The sequence below is a fragment of the Phoxinus phoxinus genome, assembly GCF_949152265.1.
Source record: "Phoxinus phoxinus genome assembly, chromosome: 4".
Classification (NCBI taxonomy): domain Eukaryota; kingdom Metazoa; phylum Chordata; class Actinopteri; order Cypriniformes; family Leuciscidae; genus Phoxinus; species Phoxinus phoxinus.
Window position 1 is genome coordinate 40,442,456 of NC_136879.1, and position 19,844 is coordinate 40,462,299.

At 46.0% G+C, this 19,844-nt stretch overlaps 2 protein-coding genes across 2 annotated transcripts in view; both read right to left on the bottom strand.

Annotated features, from left to right (window-relative positions):
- Positions 1-19,844, bottom strand: part of LOC306997106 (uncharacterized protein) — a 417,445-nt gene that overhangs the window by 347,269 nt on the left and 50,332 nt on the right. The gene's annotated exons all lie outside the window — the stretch shown is intronic.
- Positions 5,838-8,172, bottom strand: LOC306997086 (uncharacterized protein). The gene is made up of 2 exons (XM_079610157.1): positions 6,236-8,172; positions 5,838-6,182 (listed from the first exon to the last, which is right to left on the bottom strand). The coding sequence occupies exon 1, from the start codon at positions 8,168-8,170 to the stop codon at positions 6,329-6,331; it is 1,842 nt and encodes a 613-aa protein (XP_079466283.1). The 5' UTR covers positions 8,171-8,172; the 3' UTR covers positions 5,838-6,182; positions 6,236-6,328.

Here is a 19,844-nt window from a genome sequence, read left to right on the forward strand (position 1 = left end):
CATGCTAATAATGGCCAAAGTTTGAAAAGTTATTTTGAACGAATAACAGAGAATTTCTGTGCTGAAAATCATACTTCCGGGTTGCAATATTATGCATGTCATGTACTGATTCCATTTATATTTCGAATTTTCCTTCCAAAATGTTTGTTTGTAGTGGCAAGAAAACGGATTTGTTGTGTACAACACGGAGAAACATCCGTGAATGTCACTCACAAACATTACTAGGCAACCAGTAGCGGGAACGCCCACTAGCGACCTCACCGCCAGCCACTGGCGACCTGCAGCGATAAAGTCGCTTGTAGTGTGCACGCACCTTGAGTGCAACAGTGAGTGTGTGTGTGCGCCAGTGAGCGCGCGTGTGTGTGTGTGTGTGTGTGTGTGTGTGTGTGTGTGTGTGTGTGTGTGTGTGCGTGCGTGCGTGCGTGAGTGAGTGAGTGAGCGAGCGAGGGACAGTGAGTGTGTGTGTGCGCCAGTGAGCGCGCGTGTGTGTGTGTGTGTGTGTGTGTGTGTGTGTGTGTGTGTGTGTGTGTGTGTGTGTGCGTGCGTGCGTGAGTGAGTGAGTGAGTGAGCGAGGGACAGTGAGTGTGTGTGTTTGTGTGTGTGTGTGTGTGTGTGTGCGTGCGTGCGTGCGTGCGTGAGTGAGTGAGCGAGGGACAGTGAGTGTGTGTGTTTGTGTGTCTGTGCGTGCGAGTGAATGTTTGCGAGTGAATGTGTGTGTGTGACGGCACGCGATGACTGGTCGGAAAGCAACGTGTTGTCTGACATGTTTCTTGTCCACGATTTTAGGAGTCAAAAACGTGTAAATTAGTGCTAATCTGAACCAGGCATTATTCATCGTGTCAGGCTGTCTGTTGCGATGTGTTCATCGCGGGAGTTCATATCGCGATGACGATGAAAATTCGATGTATCGTTCAGCCCTAAACTAGAGCACATCCTAACTTAACGAAACTCAGTGTATGCCTCACACAGACATGACAAATACACCAAATACACAAAGCTTGAAATGTCTTTAAACGAAATAATTCAAAACGAAAAAAGAAAAAGGCTACTCTCTGATTATTTAATCCATTATTAGGCTTAGCCTATTTATGTGCATTTATCTCTATAAGCGCGTTCACACGGAGATGGCGATCGTCAACTTCATCTTTGCAGCCGAGTCGACACTTTTAGAGAAAACACTTGTTTATTAATAAAAATCAATACACGCGTCACCGGATTTACAGATGCACGCACACATATTATTTCGAAATAACGAGATATTGTGTTGAAATAACATTATTATTAATGTACCTACATCTTTGTTAAAAGAATTTAACAAATGAACGTAAACTAGTTCATTTTTAGATATGTGAACTTAGTTCATTAAAGGGGTCATGACATGGTTTTTTTATTTTTATTATTATGTTCCCTTAGGTGCAATTATAGTATTACTATAGTTTTTTTTACAAAAAACATTTTAAAATGTAGTGATTTATGACCTTTTCCCACCCTGTTTCTCATCCTCTGATTCAAACAGTCTGTTTTGGGGGTGTTTCCCCTTTAAGAGTTCAGTGTTAACGCCCACTGATATGATTGGCTAACGTCAGTGCCTGTGCATCAATTATTAACGCCCCCAGCCAGAACATTTGCGGATTCGGCGCAACTGTTTATTAGCGGGTGATGCATGCGAAGCGATGGCTCTTGCAATGATAAAACCTTATTATGTTTGAGCCGGAATCAGAGGAAAATGAACCATCACCACAACAACGAAGACTGGATCAGCTCGTGTCCACATGGAAAGTGAAACTATTTTGAATTAATAAAAAAAAAATTAACCCGAGACACTTGAAAACGGATTATTGTTGCATAATTATCCTATAGCTTAATTTGCTAACAGTTTAACATTATTTAACTAATCACATGTAGGCCTACTAGAAAGGCGACATATTTTCAAGATTCTCTTATACAAATCTGTTTATATTAGCCATGGTAAAAAGTAAGTTTGCGTCGTCGTTGTTGAGCCCAGAATAGTCGGCACGGACTTATCTTTGAGCAACAGTTTTCTGGCAAAGCCAAGCATCATATTGGGATTTTTTCCTCAAAACAGTCATCCTTAAATGTATAGAACAAACGCTTAAACTAACACTGCCGTGACTGGGACGTCCGCAAAAAATAAAGTGCATCCATTTTTCCCTGACGACTGGATCTTTCAGCGTATTTAAAAAGTAGTTTAAAGTGTTAAATACATTACTTACAGTTTGCGTCGTCGATGTTGAGCCCAGAATAGTCGGCACGGACTTATCTTTGAGCAACAGTTTTCTGGCAAAGCTCAAAACAGTCATCCTTCAAATGTACAGAACAAACGCTTAAACTAACACTGCCGTGACTGAGACGTCCGCAAAAAATAAAGTGCATCCATTTTTCCCTGACGACTGGATCCTTCGCAGCGTATTCAAAGATGTTGTTTGTCCACAGCCAGGAACAGCACATCTGCGTGGCATCGTAATTTCCCTGTACACAGACCCACTCGCTGTCCGTCGACTGAACGCTTGTGAGGCGCGCGGCGCGGGCGCGACAACGATACGAAATGAGCGTAGTTGCCTTGCGCTTAAAGCGTAACTGTCTTCTGCTGGAGGCGGTCATTATGCAAACGCTGGTACGTCACTTCGTACCGTGACGTCACTTCTTACCATGAATCCAGAACGAGCTGTATTTAGAGCTTGATTAAATAAATGATTCGTTTATAATGGGGAGGACGTCTTAAGCTATGAAAACTTGCAGGACGTTTAAATGGTACAAAGACCTCTTATATACCAAAAGATCAAGGCAAATTTGGTTTCTCATGTCATGACCCCTTTAAAAAAAAAAAAAAGAACTATGAACATGAACTAGTTCATTATCATCTGTGTGAACTGAACTTTGAGCTAGTTCTTTTTAAGTATGAACTGGCACAACACTGCCGGTAACACAGTAAACATGCACGCACCTGCACATAGATGAAAATGGTCTCAGATCGACAATATTATCGTTTATCGCGATAATTTCTTGGACAATTTATCGTCCAGCAAAATTTGTTATCGTGACAGGCCTACGCTCGTCACGGTCCGGGCTCGGAAGCGCGGGGGACGGCGAGCGAACTGCAGCGCATAGCCCTGTTTTACAACGTTCAGCACCCATTCTGACACGCCCGGGATCGCTTCCCATGCTTTCGCACGCATAGCTAGGGGCAGAATGGTCTCCGTGTTCTGACCGCCGCACTGCGCGGGTTCGAGAAACTGAAACTGAGGTATCAACGCGGCGCGCGCGCCCTCGTTGTCTGAATATTGCTGCTCGCTGACGACAGCAGCTGGCTGTTTCACATTCAATGACTCGGTCGATAAGGACGGAGAACAATTTGTGGCGCGAATAGGTCATTTGTAGCCTACTGTATCTTTCAACAGTGTTCGTGTTTTTTTACTATAGTAGAGATGATCGGTTCACTTGCGCTGTCTGATGTTTACTGCATCACTCGATGGAGAGGTTGGGTAAAGTAATAATTACAAGAGCTTCACGGTTATCAGATACAAGCATTTAACGGCCCTGTAGTATACATATATAAATATAGGTTATTTGTGTTTGCGCACGTGATATCAGGAAGCAATGTAATAACGTTACCTGTAATACACACATGACGACGATGCGCAAATCGAGTGTGTGTGTGTGTCACAAATCATTATTGTTTCTTCAACTTATTAAAATATCTTACTTTACTGCAACTATCTGTTTCTGCTGCTTTATCATATTTATAGTGTGTGATTTATAAAATACCTTATATCCATCACATATTTTGATTTTGGACGTCTGGTCACTTTATATCTTATATCAGAATATTATATTACTGTTAAGCCTACTATGAATATTAAAATATGCCGAACCATGTGTCCTGTATCATAGCTACATGAATGACATTTGCAGAAAAAAACTCGCGTGAAAATCAGTTCGGTATTCAGTGAGGTATGATTAATTAAATGTGCTGACAGCTCATTGCTCCTGCCATACAGATTACACTGAGTGGAGCGGGTGACCGGTCTAAGATGGCGGCCCCACGGCTCGACCGCGCTAGTAGGCAGTAGCGGTCAATAAGGCGTCTATCTATATGATGTCTATGGTTGTGAAGGTAGGGGCGGAGCATAGAGACTATGCCGTTTCTCGTCTGTTACTCTAGAGTAGACCAATTCACTTTATGGAGGTATACTGCCCCCATCTGGTATGGAACGTGGAGTATGACTTGATTTTTTTGCCAGACAATTACACATGGCACCTTTAATGTCATTCACCATCATTTTGAGGCTCTCTTTTTTTTTCTTTTTCTTTTTTTGAATCGATTTAGGCACCGGTACCGTTTTAAAAGTATCGATTTGGCACCGGTATCGAAAAAAAACCTAAACGATAACCAACCCTACTAATAAAACAGACCGTTTATTATCGTTATTACTATCGTTTTGATCGTTTTCCTTGTCTCCCTAATCAAACACACCTGATTCAACTCAGCTCATTAACCTATGTGATAATGATCTGATTAGTTGAATCAGGTTTTTCATTTATTTTCTCTCTACAATAAGTTTTGTCAATTGGTGTTATTCTTGTTTTTGGTTTCTCTTTCTAATAAACCGTGCATTGGGTTAGTCACTTAATCAATTATCTTATGCTTCGTTCCCACCCTTCTAATTTATGTTGCATTGATAAGGAGTTATCACAAACTAAGACTGTTTAGTTGTGCTATCTTACAATCAATATATAGTAAATGTAAGGTGTCGCCGAGGTAACGGTCAAAACTTGAAGTGGCAATGATGTCTTAAATATATGGAAGGGGTCCTAAATGTCTTTTACCTTTTTCTTTCATGCTATTCCTGTATATATCATAATCTTGTGCAGCAGTTGTCATTTGGAATTTTAATAAGAGGATTACGAAACTTCCCTTTGGTATATCAAAGATCTGATATTTGATAGACAGATCTCACTTGTTTAACGTTATTAAATGAGTGTTCACTTGAAAATTCACATTTTGTCACGTCTTGAAGTCATTCTAACAACTTAATAAAGTATGCTTTATTGTCAGTTCTTCCACATGTACAGTACATACTAGGGGTGTAACAGTACGCAAAAATCACGGTTCGGTACGTACCTCGGTTTTAAAGTCACGGTTCGGTTCATTTTCGGTACAGTAAGGGAAAGAAATGCAAACATTAAACTGCTGGTTGTTTGAATGTTTACTATAAACTTTTTTTTGTTACAATTTGTTTACACTTTTTTAAACACTTTTTTTATAAAATATAATATATATATTTATTATTAACGTTTTAATATTATTTATATATATATATATATATATATTTAATAAAATAAAAAAAAATATAAGGAATAAAATACAGCTGCAAAGTTCTCCACTAAATAAAATACTCCTAAACCAATATCACATAGAATATAATGAATAATATAAATAACGTACTCGGTTACTAACGTAACCTCGGTTCTCTCTAGGAGAGGGAACGAGTACTGCGTCGAAGAACGCTACGGGAAAGATATTTCTTTGTCGAGATTGAAGCCAAAAATTAATCCTTAATTTTGTAATATTGTAAAACGCTTTTCTGAAGCATACAACCTAGGCGGAGCAATACAGCTCACCCATTGGCTGCTCTGCCAGAAAAGCACAGCCTATGCGAGGCCAGGACGCTGACCAATGAGGACGCTTCGCGCCCTTCTGCGTCACCTCCCGCCCAAACAGGCGTGGCCTAGGCCTATAAATACGAGCATAGCTGTCTAACACGCCGATTTTCGTCAATGAAGCGACGCAGCGTGGACACGCACGGCATGAGACGCAGTACTCGTTCCCTCTCCTAGAGAGAACCGAGGTTACGTTAGTAACCGAGTACGTTCTCTTACGTAGAGTTCTCTCGTACTGCGTCGAAGAACGCTACGGGAACCCTATGCAAACCGCCGTGCGTGTTCTTGGATCGACACAGACACCTAAGGGCGCGCGCGCCCTGGTATACAAGCGCCTACCCCAAGAAGTATAAGGAGAGCGGCTAAAATAGCATCATCCCTTATAGTAGTGCCTCTTAAGGCATAATAGCATATATATGTAAATATAGATATATATGAGGGGTAATAGCATGCTCATGGGACACATTGTCAGTGAGTGATGCTTAAAACATTGAAGTGACCTGGGCCGCAGCGCGGGGCAGGAGCACTTATACATATTAGACATTGAAGTGACCTGGGCCGCAGCGCGGGGCAGGAGCACTTGTACATATTACCATTGAAGTGACCTGGGCCGCAGTGCGGGGCAGGAACACTTATACATAGTCTTCTAGACCGAGAGCAGTTTAGCCTGCAACGCAGGAACCTCTAGGTTATAGAACCTAATAAATGTAGACGGGGAGGCCCAGCCTGCCGCCATACAGATATCTTGTAACGAGATTCCGCTATACCAAGCCCATGAGGAGGCCATGCCTCTCGTGGAATGTGCTCTGATGCCCAAAGGGCATTCCAAGCCTCTAGATGCGTAGGCTAGCGCAATGGCGTCCACTACCCATCGAGACAGACTCTGTTTCGTTGCGGCTCGTCCCTTGGAGCGCCCGCTGAACGAAACGAAGAGCTGCTCCGTCTGTCGAAAAACAGCGGAGCGGGACACGTAAGCTCTTAATGCCCTGACCGGGCAAAGGGAGCTATTTCCGTCCTCTGAGGCCGGCAGGGCCGACAGGGAGATGACCTGAGCCCTGAACGGTGTGTTGAGGGACTTAGGCACGTACCCATGCTTCGGTTTCAATACGACTATAGAGTCGTTTGGCCCGAACTCCATACAAGAAGCTCTCACTGAGAGCGCTTGCAAGTCTCCCACACGCTTCACTGAAGCGAGAGCCAAAAGAAACACGGTCTTGAGAGACAGGTGTTTCATGTCAACTGAGTGAATAGGCTCGAAAGGGGCCCCTTTCATAGCGTTCAACACTGTAGAAAGGTCCCAAACGGGGACTGAAGGAGGCCTTGGAGGGTTTAACCTCCTGGCGCCTCTCAGGAAGCGGACCACCAGGTCGTTCCTGCCTAGTGAACGGCCAAGCGTTGGATTAACGAACGCTGATATGGCAGCCACATAGACTTTGAGCGTGGATGGGGTTCTTCCCTTATCCAATAGCTCTTGCAAGAAGGAGAGAATCTCCGGTTCTCCACACTGAAGTGGTGACAGACCTTGATCTGAACACCATCCAGAGAACACCGACCATTTGGAAGCGTAGAGCCGTCTAGTAGACGGAGCCCTAGCTTGTTCGATCGTGTCTAACACTCCTCTTGGGAGGTTAGCGGGTACCCGTTTATGGCCCATACGTGTAGGGACCAAAGCTCGGGGTGAGGATGCAGAATCGAGCCCTTGGCCTGTGAGAGGAGGTCTCTCCTCACTGGTATCGGCCACGGGGCAGTACTTTTCAGTCGCATCAAAGCTGGGAACCAGGTCTGATTCGTCCAGAATGGAGCAACTAGCAGTACTGAGCATCCGCTCTCCCTGATACGCTCCAGCACTTGAGGCAGGAGTGAGACAGGAGGAAAAGCATAGAGCGGGCGGCGGGGCCAGACTCTGGCCAGCGCGTTCGTGCTCTTCGAAAAGAATTCTGGGCAATGAGCGTTTTCCTGGTTTGCAAACAGGTCTATTTCCGCTCTGCCGAACGTTTTCCACAGCAGACGCACTGTCTGTGTGTGTAGGGACCACTCTCCCGTGGGAACGTTGTTCCGTGAGAGTCTGTCCGGGCCTACGTTCAAGTGGCCTGGCACGTGCATTGCTCTTAACGAGCGCAGGTTGTGCTGGGCCCACACCAGTATGCGTTCCGCTAACCTGAATAGGTTCCGGGATCTCACGCCACCCTGGCGGTTTATGTAGGCTACTACCGACATGTTGTCCGAGCGGACCAGGACGTGGTGTCCTTTTATCCGGGGACAGAAGCGCCTCAGCGCAAAGTCCACTGCCATCATTTCCAGGCAGTTTATGTGCGGTAGTTCGGCTCGCTCTGACCACTGGCCAAAGAGCGGACTGCCGTCGAGCAGTGCTCCCCAGCCTGAGGTGGACGCGTCCGTGGACACCACCTTCAGGCTCGAGGAAGTCCCCAGGCTTACACCTGACCGGTACCAGTCTGACGCTCTCCATGGTGTCAGGGCTGAAATGCATTCCTGAGTGACCTTGAGGCGATAGCGACCGTGTAGCCATGCTCGGCGCGGTACGCGCGCTCTCAACCAGAACCGTAGTGGGCGCATGCGCAGCAGGCCCAACTGCAGCACTGTTGAGGCTGAGGCCATGAGGCCCAGCATTTTCTGAAATCTCCTGAGTGGCACTATGTGGCCGCTGAGGAAGGATTTCGCCATTTGCAGGGTATTTCGCCTGCGCTGTGATGACAGCTGTGCTGTCATAGACAGTGAGTTCAGATCCAGTCCTAAAAAGGAGATCCTTTGACTGGGAAACAGTGAACTTTTATCCCAATTGACTCTCAGACCTAAGCACTCGAGGTGATCGAGTATTAGTGTCTTGTGGTGAGCGAGTTCTGACGGCGATTGAGCCAGAATTAGCCAATCGTCCAAATAGTTCAGAATTCGAACGCCCCGGAGTCTCAGGGGTGCCAGCGCCGCGTCCATGCACACTGTAAATGTACGAGGTGCTAGGGATAGGCCGAATGGCAGGACTGTGTACTGATATGCCCGGCCCTCGAAGGCGAATCTCAAAAATCGCCTGTGACGTGACGCAATTTGTATGTGAAAATACGCGTCTTTCAGATCTATTGCCATAAACCAGTCTTCTCGGCGAATTTGCGCGAGGATACTTCTGGTCGTGAGCATTCTGAACTTCCGCTTTGCAAGCGCTTTGTTCAGACGCCTTAGATCTAAAATGGGTCTGAGACCCCCGACTTTCTTCGGTACCAGGAAATATCTGCTGTACAGGCCCCCTTCGCTCTGAGCTTGAGATAAAGGCTCTATGGCCCCTTTGCTCAATAGCTTCGCTATTTCGGCTCGAAGTAGATGTGCTACTTCTGTTTTTACCGTGGTTTCGACTTTTCCCGTGAAACGGGGAGGGCGTCGATAAAACTGTAGCGAATAGCCTCTTTTTATAGTCTCTAGCACCCATTCTGAAACCCCGGGTAGTCCTTCCCATGCATCTGCACGTGTGACTAGGGGTTGAATGTAATCTGGGCTCTGGTCGCGAAATGGCGGCGACACGAGAGCAACCATGTGCTGTGACATGGACGCCATGGCGTCTGAGGCGGGGGACATGTTTAACACAGTATGCGTCCCGCGCGCGCTCGACTCTCTGAGTTGAGAGAGAGCACGCGGGGCGAGCCCTACGGGGCTCGTTATGTTTGTGAATAAACGTGGGCGCTTGGTGGCGGGCACATTTATAACACCGGGGACACTGTGTTTGTGTACTGACTGACCGTTCGTTAGTTTCGTTTTTACAGAAACCGCGGAACGTGCAGTGTGTAGTGGTTGTGGGCACTGGACAGTGGGCACGCTCACTACACGTAAAGCACAATCGGTGTGAGCCGATTTTATGTGTGCAAACCCTGTGTTGAAGGGGGCTGTGCTTGTGTGAATGAATGGGCACTGGGTGGGCATTGCAGTTACACACATTACACCATCGGCCTTGGCCGGAACACCAGAAATTAAACTCTTTTTTAGATTTATCTGGGTCGCCGTGAAAACGGCGTTTGTGTGCAGGCAAACGGGCTTTACGGCCGGTTTGTTGGCTGCTGAGTACACTGGTACAAACACGGAACTTAGGGCTGTACAAGCGGGAATCTTTGGTGGAAGTCCGGCCGCAGCGGGACCCGAACACCGTCTTTTTCCTAGCAGGGCTAGGATGGCGCCGAGGCCTCGGGCTTGATTGAGATCTTGGGCCGAGGACCACGCGGTGGCGGGCGGCGTCCGGCGGAGCGAGACCGTGGTCTCTCTCGGGCCTGTTGCTGCTGGGCCGGCGCGGCGGGCGCGGGGCGCTGCTGAGTTCGGGCAGGCGGCTGTTTAGGGCGGCCTGTTGCGGAACTGGAGCGCTTTGGCAGGAAATGTCTCACGGCCTGCGAAGTTTTCTGTACCTCGGCGAATCGGTCCGCGAAGTCCTTCACGGAGGATCCGAAGAGGCCAGCCGGTGAAATGGGGGCGTCGAGAAACGCAGAGCGCTCGGATTCCGCCATTTCAGAGAGAGTCAGCCATAAATGTCTCTCAGAAACAGTAGCTGTGGCCATAATCCTGCCGATGGCGTGTGCAGCGGACTTTGTAGCGCGAAGAGCTAGGTCTGTGGCGCTACGCAAGTCCGGAACACTGATCGCGCCCAGGCCTTGGATTTGAAGCACCGCCATGGTGTGCAGCGCCGATGCAGCTTGTCCGGCGGCGGAATACACGCGACCGTTCAGAGCTGAAGACGTGCGGCAAGCTTTGGATGGTAGGACTCCCTTAGCCCGCCGTCCCTCAGAGGGTGGGCAAAGGTGAGTCGCTACCGCCTCCTCGACCGGAGGGAGAGCGTGGTAGCCTCTGTCTCGAGCACCGTCCACTACGGAGAATGCTGGCGAGGCAGAAGTACGTACTCTGGCTGAAAATGGCGCCTTCCATGATTTCGCTACCTCTTCGTGAAGAAACGGTGCGTGTCTGGAGGGGGGCGCAGCGCGGTCTCCAGAGAGGAAGCGTCCATCCAGCCGGTTGAGTGCAGGTTGTTCGGGCGTCGACCAATCGAGGCCGAGGCTCGACACGGCCTGTGTGAGCAGACGCATCAGTTCCGCCTCGATGCTGATCTTCCCTCCTCTGCGCTCTCGAACAGCGGGGGAGGGGAGGTCCACAGAGCTCGCCCAACCCTCGCTCTCCGAAGCGAGAAGCGAACAGCAATCATCATCTCCCTCTGATACAGCTTGCTGGTCGTCATCCATAACGGACAAAGCGGCGTGCTGCGGCTGTTGTCCGTCGGTGAGCGACTCGAGCGAGACGTTGAGAGGAGCTAGCGGCGGCGGCGGCGAGCTCCTCGTGGAGGGAGGTTCCGGGACCCGCTGAGCACGGCGCTTTTTACGGCGCGGCGCTACAGGGGGCGGTTGAGCAGCTTCGGCGAAAGATGCAAGGCGAGTCCGCAGAGTCGCGATTGGCATCATGTCGCAGTGATGGCAGCCGCCATCACCGAGAGCGATAGCTGCATGTTCCTCGCCCAAGCAGGAAACACATAACTCGTGGTGGTCCCCGTCGATGAGCGCGGCTCGGCAGGAGCCGCAGGAAAAGCGAGACATCTTTATAAAGACGCTCGTGCTCTTTTGTGAGGAAAAAGCGTGCGGTAGGCGAACACACACACAAAACACACACAAAACTGAAAGGATATATCCACGCCGGAGAAGCGCAGCAGGGAACGGCGGCTGAAGGCGGCGAAGACCAGCGGCTTCAGGTAAGGGCTCGTCCTGCTGAGGTGCTTGTATCCAAACGGCTGTGGCGGCTCGAATCAATCCAGCGATGCGTGCAGCTTCGTTGAATTTAAGAAAATCGGCGTGTTAGACAGCTATGCTCGTATTTATAGGCCTAGGCCACGCCTGTTTGGGCGGGAGGTGACGCAGAAGGGCGCGAAGCGTCCTCATTGGTCAGCGTCCTGGCCTCGCATAGGCTGTGCTTTTCTGGCAGAGCAGCCAATGGGTGAGCTGTATTGCTCCGCCTAGGTTGTATGCTTCAGAAAAGCGTTTTACAATATTACAAAATTAAGGATTAATTTTTGGCTTCAATCTCGACAAAGAAATATCTTTCCCGTAGCGTTCTTCGACGCAGTACGAGAGAACTCTACGTAAGAGAACTATGGATTACAGACAGTGAGTGCAGCATTAACAATCCCAGTTTGTATGTAGTTCTCAAAGAGCTTTGTAGATATGCGCGTTGCACTTGAGCTTGAGCGCGTGAATTTTATTTATTTATTTTTTAAACCACTTCAGCGTAAATCCCGCCCTGCAGCCGATTTCATTGGTTTAGGTTACAGTGACGGGTAGGTTTAGGGATCAGGTGATTGTTTGACATGAGCATGACCAATGAAAACTTTAAAGTCAGCTGCAGGGCGGGATTTCCGCTGAAGTGGTTTGGAGGAAAAAAAAAATTCACGCGCTCAAGCTCAAGCGCAAGTGCAACACGCATTATCTACAAAGCTCTTCGATATCTATGGCAACACAGCGCGGAGACTTCCGACACTTAATATGTTCGTGTGAAAACTCGGAATTGACGAATGTTCCGCAGAATCCGCACACTAAACTAGCCTAATTTACGTGAAAGATTGCATTCGGTACACATGTGCACCGTACCGAAGGTCCTGTACCGAAACGGTTCGGTACGAATACATGTACCGTTACACCCCTAGTACATACAGAGAATTGAAATTGTGTTACTCTCAGTCCCATGGTGCATACAGATAACACTAACAATAGAGCCTAAAAATCTAGATCAAATATAAAAATATAAAATACAACTATACAATAAGTAATAAAAGAAGCAGCCCAAGACACATGGCAGGTTGAGTGCAAACCATGCAGTGAAGTGAAAAAAACAAACAAACAGTGCAGATAAAAAGATGAAGAGCAAAGAAAGCTTATTCTGTCTGATTAAAGTGCCAAAGGGCTCAAAGAGCAGTTCTTTTATTTAAACTGACTGATGAGGTAGTAGGATGACGTCAGTTCTTTGCTGAATGAGGTAGTGAGCAGACCCATGCTGCACAAGTGACTGGTGCATGTCATCATCATCGTACGTTAGTGGGAGGGGGTGGGTGGGGTCCTGCGGATGTGGAGCCTGGGCGGAAGAGTGAAGGGGGGTAAGTTCGGGAGCGAGTTCAGCTTCCTGACAGCCTGATGAATGAAGCTGTCCTTCAGTCTGCTGGTCCTGGCCTGGAGACTCCGCAGTCTCCTCCCTGATGGCAGCGGACTGAAGAAGCTGTATGACAGGTGAGTGGGATCACCTGCAATGCAGAGGGATTTGCGTGTGAGACTGGTTCCGTAAATATCCTGGAGGGAAGAGAAGGGAAGAGAAACACCAATGATCTTCTCAGCTGCTCTCACTACGCGCTGTAGAGTCTTCCGGCAGGATGCGTTGCAGGCCCCATACCACACAGTGATGCAGCTCGTTAAAATGCTCTCGACAGTGCCTCTGTAAAAGGTGTACATGATGGGGGGCGGGGCTCTGGCTCTTCTCAGTTTACGGAGGAAGTAGAGACGCTGCTGTGATTTCTTGGCCAGTGCTGCTGTGTTTTCAGTCCAGGAGAGGTCCTCAGTAATATGCACACCAAGGAACTTGGTGCTGCTCACTCTCTCCACAGTTGATGGTTAGAGGAGAATGCTGAGTGTGCACTCTCCTGAAGTCAACAACAATCTCCTTCGTCTACTCCACATTCAGAGAGAGATTGTTGTCACTGCACCACCTGGCCAGGCGGCTCACCTCGCTCTTGTAGTTTGTCTCATCTTTGTTACTAATGAGACCCACCCCAGTCGTGTCATCCGCACACTTAATAAAGAGGTTGGAGTTGTGTGACGGCGTGCAGTCGTGGGTCAGCAGAGTGAAGAGAATGGGGCTCAGCACACATCCTTGGGGGGCCCCAGTGTTCAGAGTGATGGTGCTGTATGTGTTACTGCCGACCCGTACTGTCTGAGGTCTTCCAGTCAGAAAGTCTTAACAGCCAGTTGCACAGCGAAGTGTTGAGCCCCAGCTGGACCAGTTTGTGAATGAGCTGTTGAGGGATGATAGTGTTGAATGCTGAACTGAAGTCTATGAACAGCATTCTGACGTATGAGTCCTTTTTGTCTAGACGTGTGAGTGCTGAGTGAACGACGGTTGTGATGGCATCATTGGTCGAGCGGTTGGATGGATATGCAAACTGGAAGGGGTCCATGGACAGGGGGAGGGCAGACTTGATATGGTGCATGACTAACTGTTCGAAGCACTTCATAATAATAGGAAGCTGCTCGCATCAAGTTCAAGGCATTGACGCTTGCTTACAGATCGACCACAGGCTCAGCTCCCTCCTACTTTCACTCGCTCCTACGAGTCTACATCCCTACCAGAAGCCTGCGATCGGTCAATGAGCGACGGCTCGTGGTACCATCACAGAGAGCCACAAAATCACTCTCCAGAACATTCTCATTCACGGTTCCTTGCTGGTGGAATGATCTCCTTACCCTCGTCCGGAATGCAGAATCCCTGACCACATTCAAAAGACAACTGAAAACTCATCTCTTCCGTGAGCACTTGACATAAAAAAAAAAATATATATATAAAAAAACTTCTCTTTAATCCTCCCTTGTTTTGGCTTATGCTACTCTGAGCAATGGCAGAACTTTGTATTTTGAGCACTTCTTGCATTATTTTTGCCTCTTCACGATGACTCGCTTGCTGTAGTCCTCAGTTGTAAGTCGCTTTGGATAAAAGCGTCTGCTAAATGACTAAATGTAAATAATAATAGGAGTAAGTGCAACTGGACGGTAGTCATTAGCCGCGTTTCCATTACAGATTTGCGCAAATGTTTTGCGCTTTTATCTAAATATCGATACAAAACTATTGCGAAATGACGGCGTTTCCATTAACCGATGTTATGCGACTAAAATGTCCTTTTTTCTCTCGCGATAAAGTCATTCCAAAAATCACGGCAGCGGACGTTGGTTTATATAATCTCACAGCCACCGCATTAGACATTATTATTTTTAATGGAGGGAGACGTACGTGTTATCCAAGCATTAATGGCAGGGAAAGACCCTTATATTCCAAACGAAATATAAGGAGTTTCTGGGTGTTTCACCCTCATTTCTGCGCTGAGGTTTTGATTGTGGCATTTCTTTGAAGTTTAGAATCCAGTATTCCTATAGGCTAATTATTGTTTCTTTTATGAATTTAATAAAGAACTCTGTCTCCTATTCCAAACGATCCATGTAGGCTACTTTTGTGTCCATTCGTTTTTTCCTTTTTAAACCCGTAATTTGAAAACGAAAAATAAACGGTTGTCTTTTTAAAACGCAAAGTTGAACACCACAATTTTAATTTGAACTGGCTACACCAACTGCTGCGCAAAAAAAGTAAATATCGACGAATTTTCAGATGTTTGTTTAATGACTTTTTTCACCTTTATTAAACATGTAAAATATTCACAAATTAATATGGAAAACTTGTTGATTTTACTGGTTTTCTAAGGCCAAATTAGAACCTGGAATTTACATTTTCCCGCAGTGCTGAATAAGAAGAGCCAATATTAAACTATTGTTTTCTAACTCGGCTAAAAACATCTCCATCTCCGCTGTTAAGCAGATGCTCTTTTAGAGAGAAATACACCTTTCATACGGATTACTTAATCAGAACAAAATGTATTAGCTTTCGATTCGAATTTGTTCGTTTTAAAGTGGACATTTCAAGCTTTAGCTATATAGGCTATTTTGTTTCAGTTCTCGCGCTCCAGTTCACGGAGATCATGAAAACGCGCCTGATTGTTTTATTTTATTTTACAAAAGCACAACATTTTCTTGTTATTGTTTACACAAATAAAAGTAGTTACAAATCATGTATAATTATTTTCTGTATGACCAGAAATTATAGAGTAGGCTATATTAAGTTGTTTCACTGTTAATAGGAAAATGCAAGTGTTCACGCCCGCGCCTCCGTGCCATGTAGTGCGCGCTCCACACTCTACACTTAGATATGCGTCAAAATATTGTGTTTATTTGTGATAATCTCAGCTCTGTATTATTATTGTCTAACCCGTATTATGAATGACATTTGACGAATTGCTTTGTTCCTTTTTTGGATAAAAGCGTCTCTAAATATGTAGCCTAGTAAATGTTATAATAATAATGATGATAATTATTATTATTTGCGTACACCGACCCCAAACACACCGCGTAAGTCAGGTGATTGTAAATGCGCAAAAACTGTTTCCATTGCAGTTTTGCGAAATATTCCTTTTTCGAATTGGCTGAAAAACCTCCTCATGCGAGCGTAAAAACTTTTTTGCGATAAACGAGAGTTTTTGCGAAATTGACGTGTTTCCATTGAGCGTATTTTCAATTCGCAATTTCAATTTGCGCAATTTGAAGGGTAATGGAAACGCGGCTATAGAAGCAGGATGGAGACGGCCTCTTGGAGACTGGAATGATGGTGGTAGCTTTGAAGCATGTAGGGACAATAGCCTGACTTACTGAGATGTTGAAAATGTCTGTGAAGACATCAGTGAGTTCTGCTGCACAGTCTCTCAGTACACGCCCAGGAATGCTGTCAGGACCGCATAAAATGTGCTTAATGTGCCAATTTACAGAAGATCTCAGACATCACCATAATGAATGAGCTGAAAACAGGGAACTTTTGGAGACAAAGAGTATTTTCAGCTGCTCAGTTAAACATGTCCCTGTACTTTTCAAATGCAGATTGGATAAAAACACAGTGATCACAGTTCACACCTGCAGTGAAGCCCCTCCCACAACAATTCACCAATAAATACTGGGAATATTCCCATCATCCTACAAGAGAAGGACAAACTCCAGGAGTAGCAGCTGAAATCTGTGTGACTGTTAAAGATGGAGTTTATTAAAGAGGAGATTGAAGACATGAGTGATCCAGAACCATCCAGAATAAAACATGAAGATACTGAGGAACAAATAGGTTGGTGTCCATTCTTGATTCTTCATTGTTGACTGCTTTGGTAGATGTGAATTAATAAGCAGTATGTGGATGATAAATTATAGAGAAATACATCCAAATGATCATAACCTTGTAAACTCAGCAAAAAAAAGAAACGTCCCTTTTTCAGGACTGTGTAGCCTATTTCAACAATAATGTTGTAAAAATCCTAATGACTTTACAGATCTTCATTGTAAAGAGTTTAAACAATGTTTTCCATGCATGTTCAATTACCCATAATCAATTAATTAACATGCACCTGTGTAATGGCCGTTAAGACCTTAACAGCTTACAGAGAGTAGGCATTTAAGGTCACAGTTCTAAAAACGCAGGACACTAAAGAGACTTGTCTACCGACTGTGAAAAACACCAAAAGAAAGATGCCCAGGGTCCCTGCTCATCTGTGTGAACATGCATTAGGCATGCTGCAGGGAGGCATGAGGACTGCTGATGTGGCCAGGGCAATAAATTGCCATGTCCGCACTGTGAGACGCCTAAGACAGCGCTACAGGGAGACAGCAAGGGCAACTGATCATCCTCGCAGTGGAAGACCACGTGTAACTACACCTGCACAGGATCGGTACATCCGAATATCACACCTGCGTGACAGGTACAGGATGGCCACAACAACTGCCCGAGTCACACCAGGAACACACAATCCCTCCATCAGTGCTCAGACTGTCCGCAATAGGCTGAGAGAGGCTGGACTGAGGGCTTGTAGGCCTGTTGTAAGGCAGGTCCTTACCAGACATCACCAGCAACAATGGGCACAAGCCCACCTTCGCTGGATCAGACAGGAGTGGCAAAAAGTGCTCTTCACTGATGAGTCACGGTTTTGTCTCACCAGGGGTGATGGACGGATTCGTGTTTATCGTCGAAGGAATGAGCGTTACACCGAGGCCTGTACCCTGGAGCGGGATCGATTTGGAGGTGGGGGGTCCGTCATGGTCTGGGGCGGTATATCACATCACCATCGGACTGAGCTTGTTGTCATTGCAGGCAATCTCAATGCCTTGCGGTACAGGGAAGACATCCTCCTCCCTCATGTGGTACCCTTTATGCAAGCTCATCCGGACATGATCCTCCAGCAGGACAATGCCACCAGCCATACTGCTAGTTCTGTGCGTGAGTTTCTGCATGACAGCAATGTCAGTGTTCTGCCATGGCCAGCGAAGAGCCCGGATCTCAATCCCATTGAGCACGTCTGGGACCTGTTGGATCGCAGGGTGAGGGCTAGGGCCATTCCCCCCAGAAATGTCCAGGAACTTGCAAGTGCCTTGGTGGAAGAGTGGGGTAACATCTCACAGCAAGAACTGACAAATCTGGTCCAGTCCACGAGGAGGAGATGCACTGCAGTACTTCAAGCAGCTGGTGGCCGCACCAGATACTGACTGGTACTTTTGATTTTGAGCCTCCCTTCATTCAGGGACACATTATTATATTTCTGTTAGTCACATTTCTGTGAAACATTTTTAGTTTATGTCTTAGGTCGTGTGTCCACCAAAGCGTTTTTTCACGCGGCTGGCTTTATTTTTCAATTGTTTTCAATGGGAACGCCGCGTTTTTAGAACGCCAGGAGCGTAACGAGGCGCTGAGCAAGTATTTAACGCTGAGCGCTGTGCGTTTTTTACAGGTCGCTGAGATTTGAAGAATGTTCAACTTTGGGTAAAACGCAGCGCTCATCACTGTCACTTTTTAGCCAACCGTCCAATCACAGTGGAGGAGGGGCGGGACTAATACCACATGGACCAACGGATATTCTGTATCATAGCAACGATGCGTCTCAACTGGAAAAAAAACTGCGCTGCCAAAACGCTCTCAAGCGCACATAGCTCGGCGTTTTCAGCAGAGCGCCTAGCGTTTTCAGCTGGATAAAAATGCTTTGGTGTACACACGGCCTTATGGTGTTGACTCTTTTAGTGTTCATACAAATATTTACACGCATTAAGTTTACTGAAAGTAAAAACAGTTGAAAGTCAGAGGACGTTTCTTTTTTTGCTGAGTTTATATAGCAGTTGTCAAAAATATTTTCACTATATTAACAATTGAATGACAGAACAAAAAGTGAAAGATCTGATCTCTATTGCTTTCTGCTATTAAATCAGGGTTCACTTGAACTGATATTGAAACTGTATTTCTGTGTATTTTAGACCAGGTGAGAGTGAAAGAGCAAAGACAAGAACTGAATGAAGAGGAGGAACAACATCGTATCTTTAAAATTCAAAGAACAAAAGCCAAAAATCTGCACACCTGCACTCAGTGTGGAAAGAGTTTGACTCATAAATCACACCTTAACACACACATGAGAATTCACACTGGAGAGAAACCGTATACATGCACTCAGTGTGGAAAGAGTTTTTCTCAAGCATCAACTCTCAGTGTTCATCTGCGCATTCACTCTGGAGAAAAGCCATTTAACTGTGATCAGTGTGGGAAATATTTTATTTCATCATCAAAACTAAAAGTTCACCTAAAAGTTCATTCAGATGAGAAGCCTTATATGTGTTCTCTCTGTGGAAAGAGTTTTTCAAGGCTGGACAGTTTTAAACTGCACCAGAAAACACACAATGAAGTGAGAGATCATGTGTGTTGTGACTGTGGGAAGAGCTTTACTAAAGCTGATCATCTGAAACGGCACCAAATAATTCATACTGGAGAAAAACCTTACAAGTGCTCATATTGTGACAAGAGTTTCAATCAGTCTGGATCTTTGAAAGCACACGAGCGAGTTCATACTGGAGAGAAGCCGTATCACTGTACTCAGTGTGGAAAGAGTTTTTCTCATGCATCAAATCTCAATGTTCATCTGCGCATTCACTCTGGAGAAAAAAACATTTAACTGTGATCAGTGTGGTAAAGATTTTATTTTATCAGCACATCTAAAAACACACCTGAAAGTTCATTCAGATCCGTCCTTTGGATGAGACGTTAAACCGAGGACCTGACTATCTGTGGTAATTAAAAATAAGTTCTCGTAAAGAGTATCGGTGTAACCCCGGTGTAATAACCCTTATCCATTGAATTGGCTCTGTCACTCTATCCACCTGTGGCTGGTGTGTGTGAGCGCACTGGCGCTGTTGTACTGTGCTAATATTGTACTGTATAATTGTGTTTTATATGTTCGAGAACAAGAAATTTATTGAAAACGATTTTGATTGAACTCTTATTTAAAAAATGCCTAAATTAAAAGAGACTGGAAACAAATG

Bases quoted from the DNA above. Each gene is read 5' to 3' on its own strand.
- LOC306997086 (XM_079610157.1), bottom strand. From the start codon at position 8,170: ATGCATTTCAGCCCTGACACCATGGAGAGCGTCAGACTGGTACCGGTC.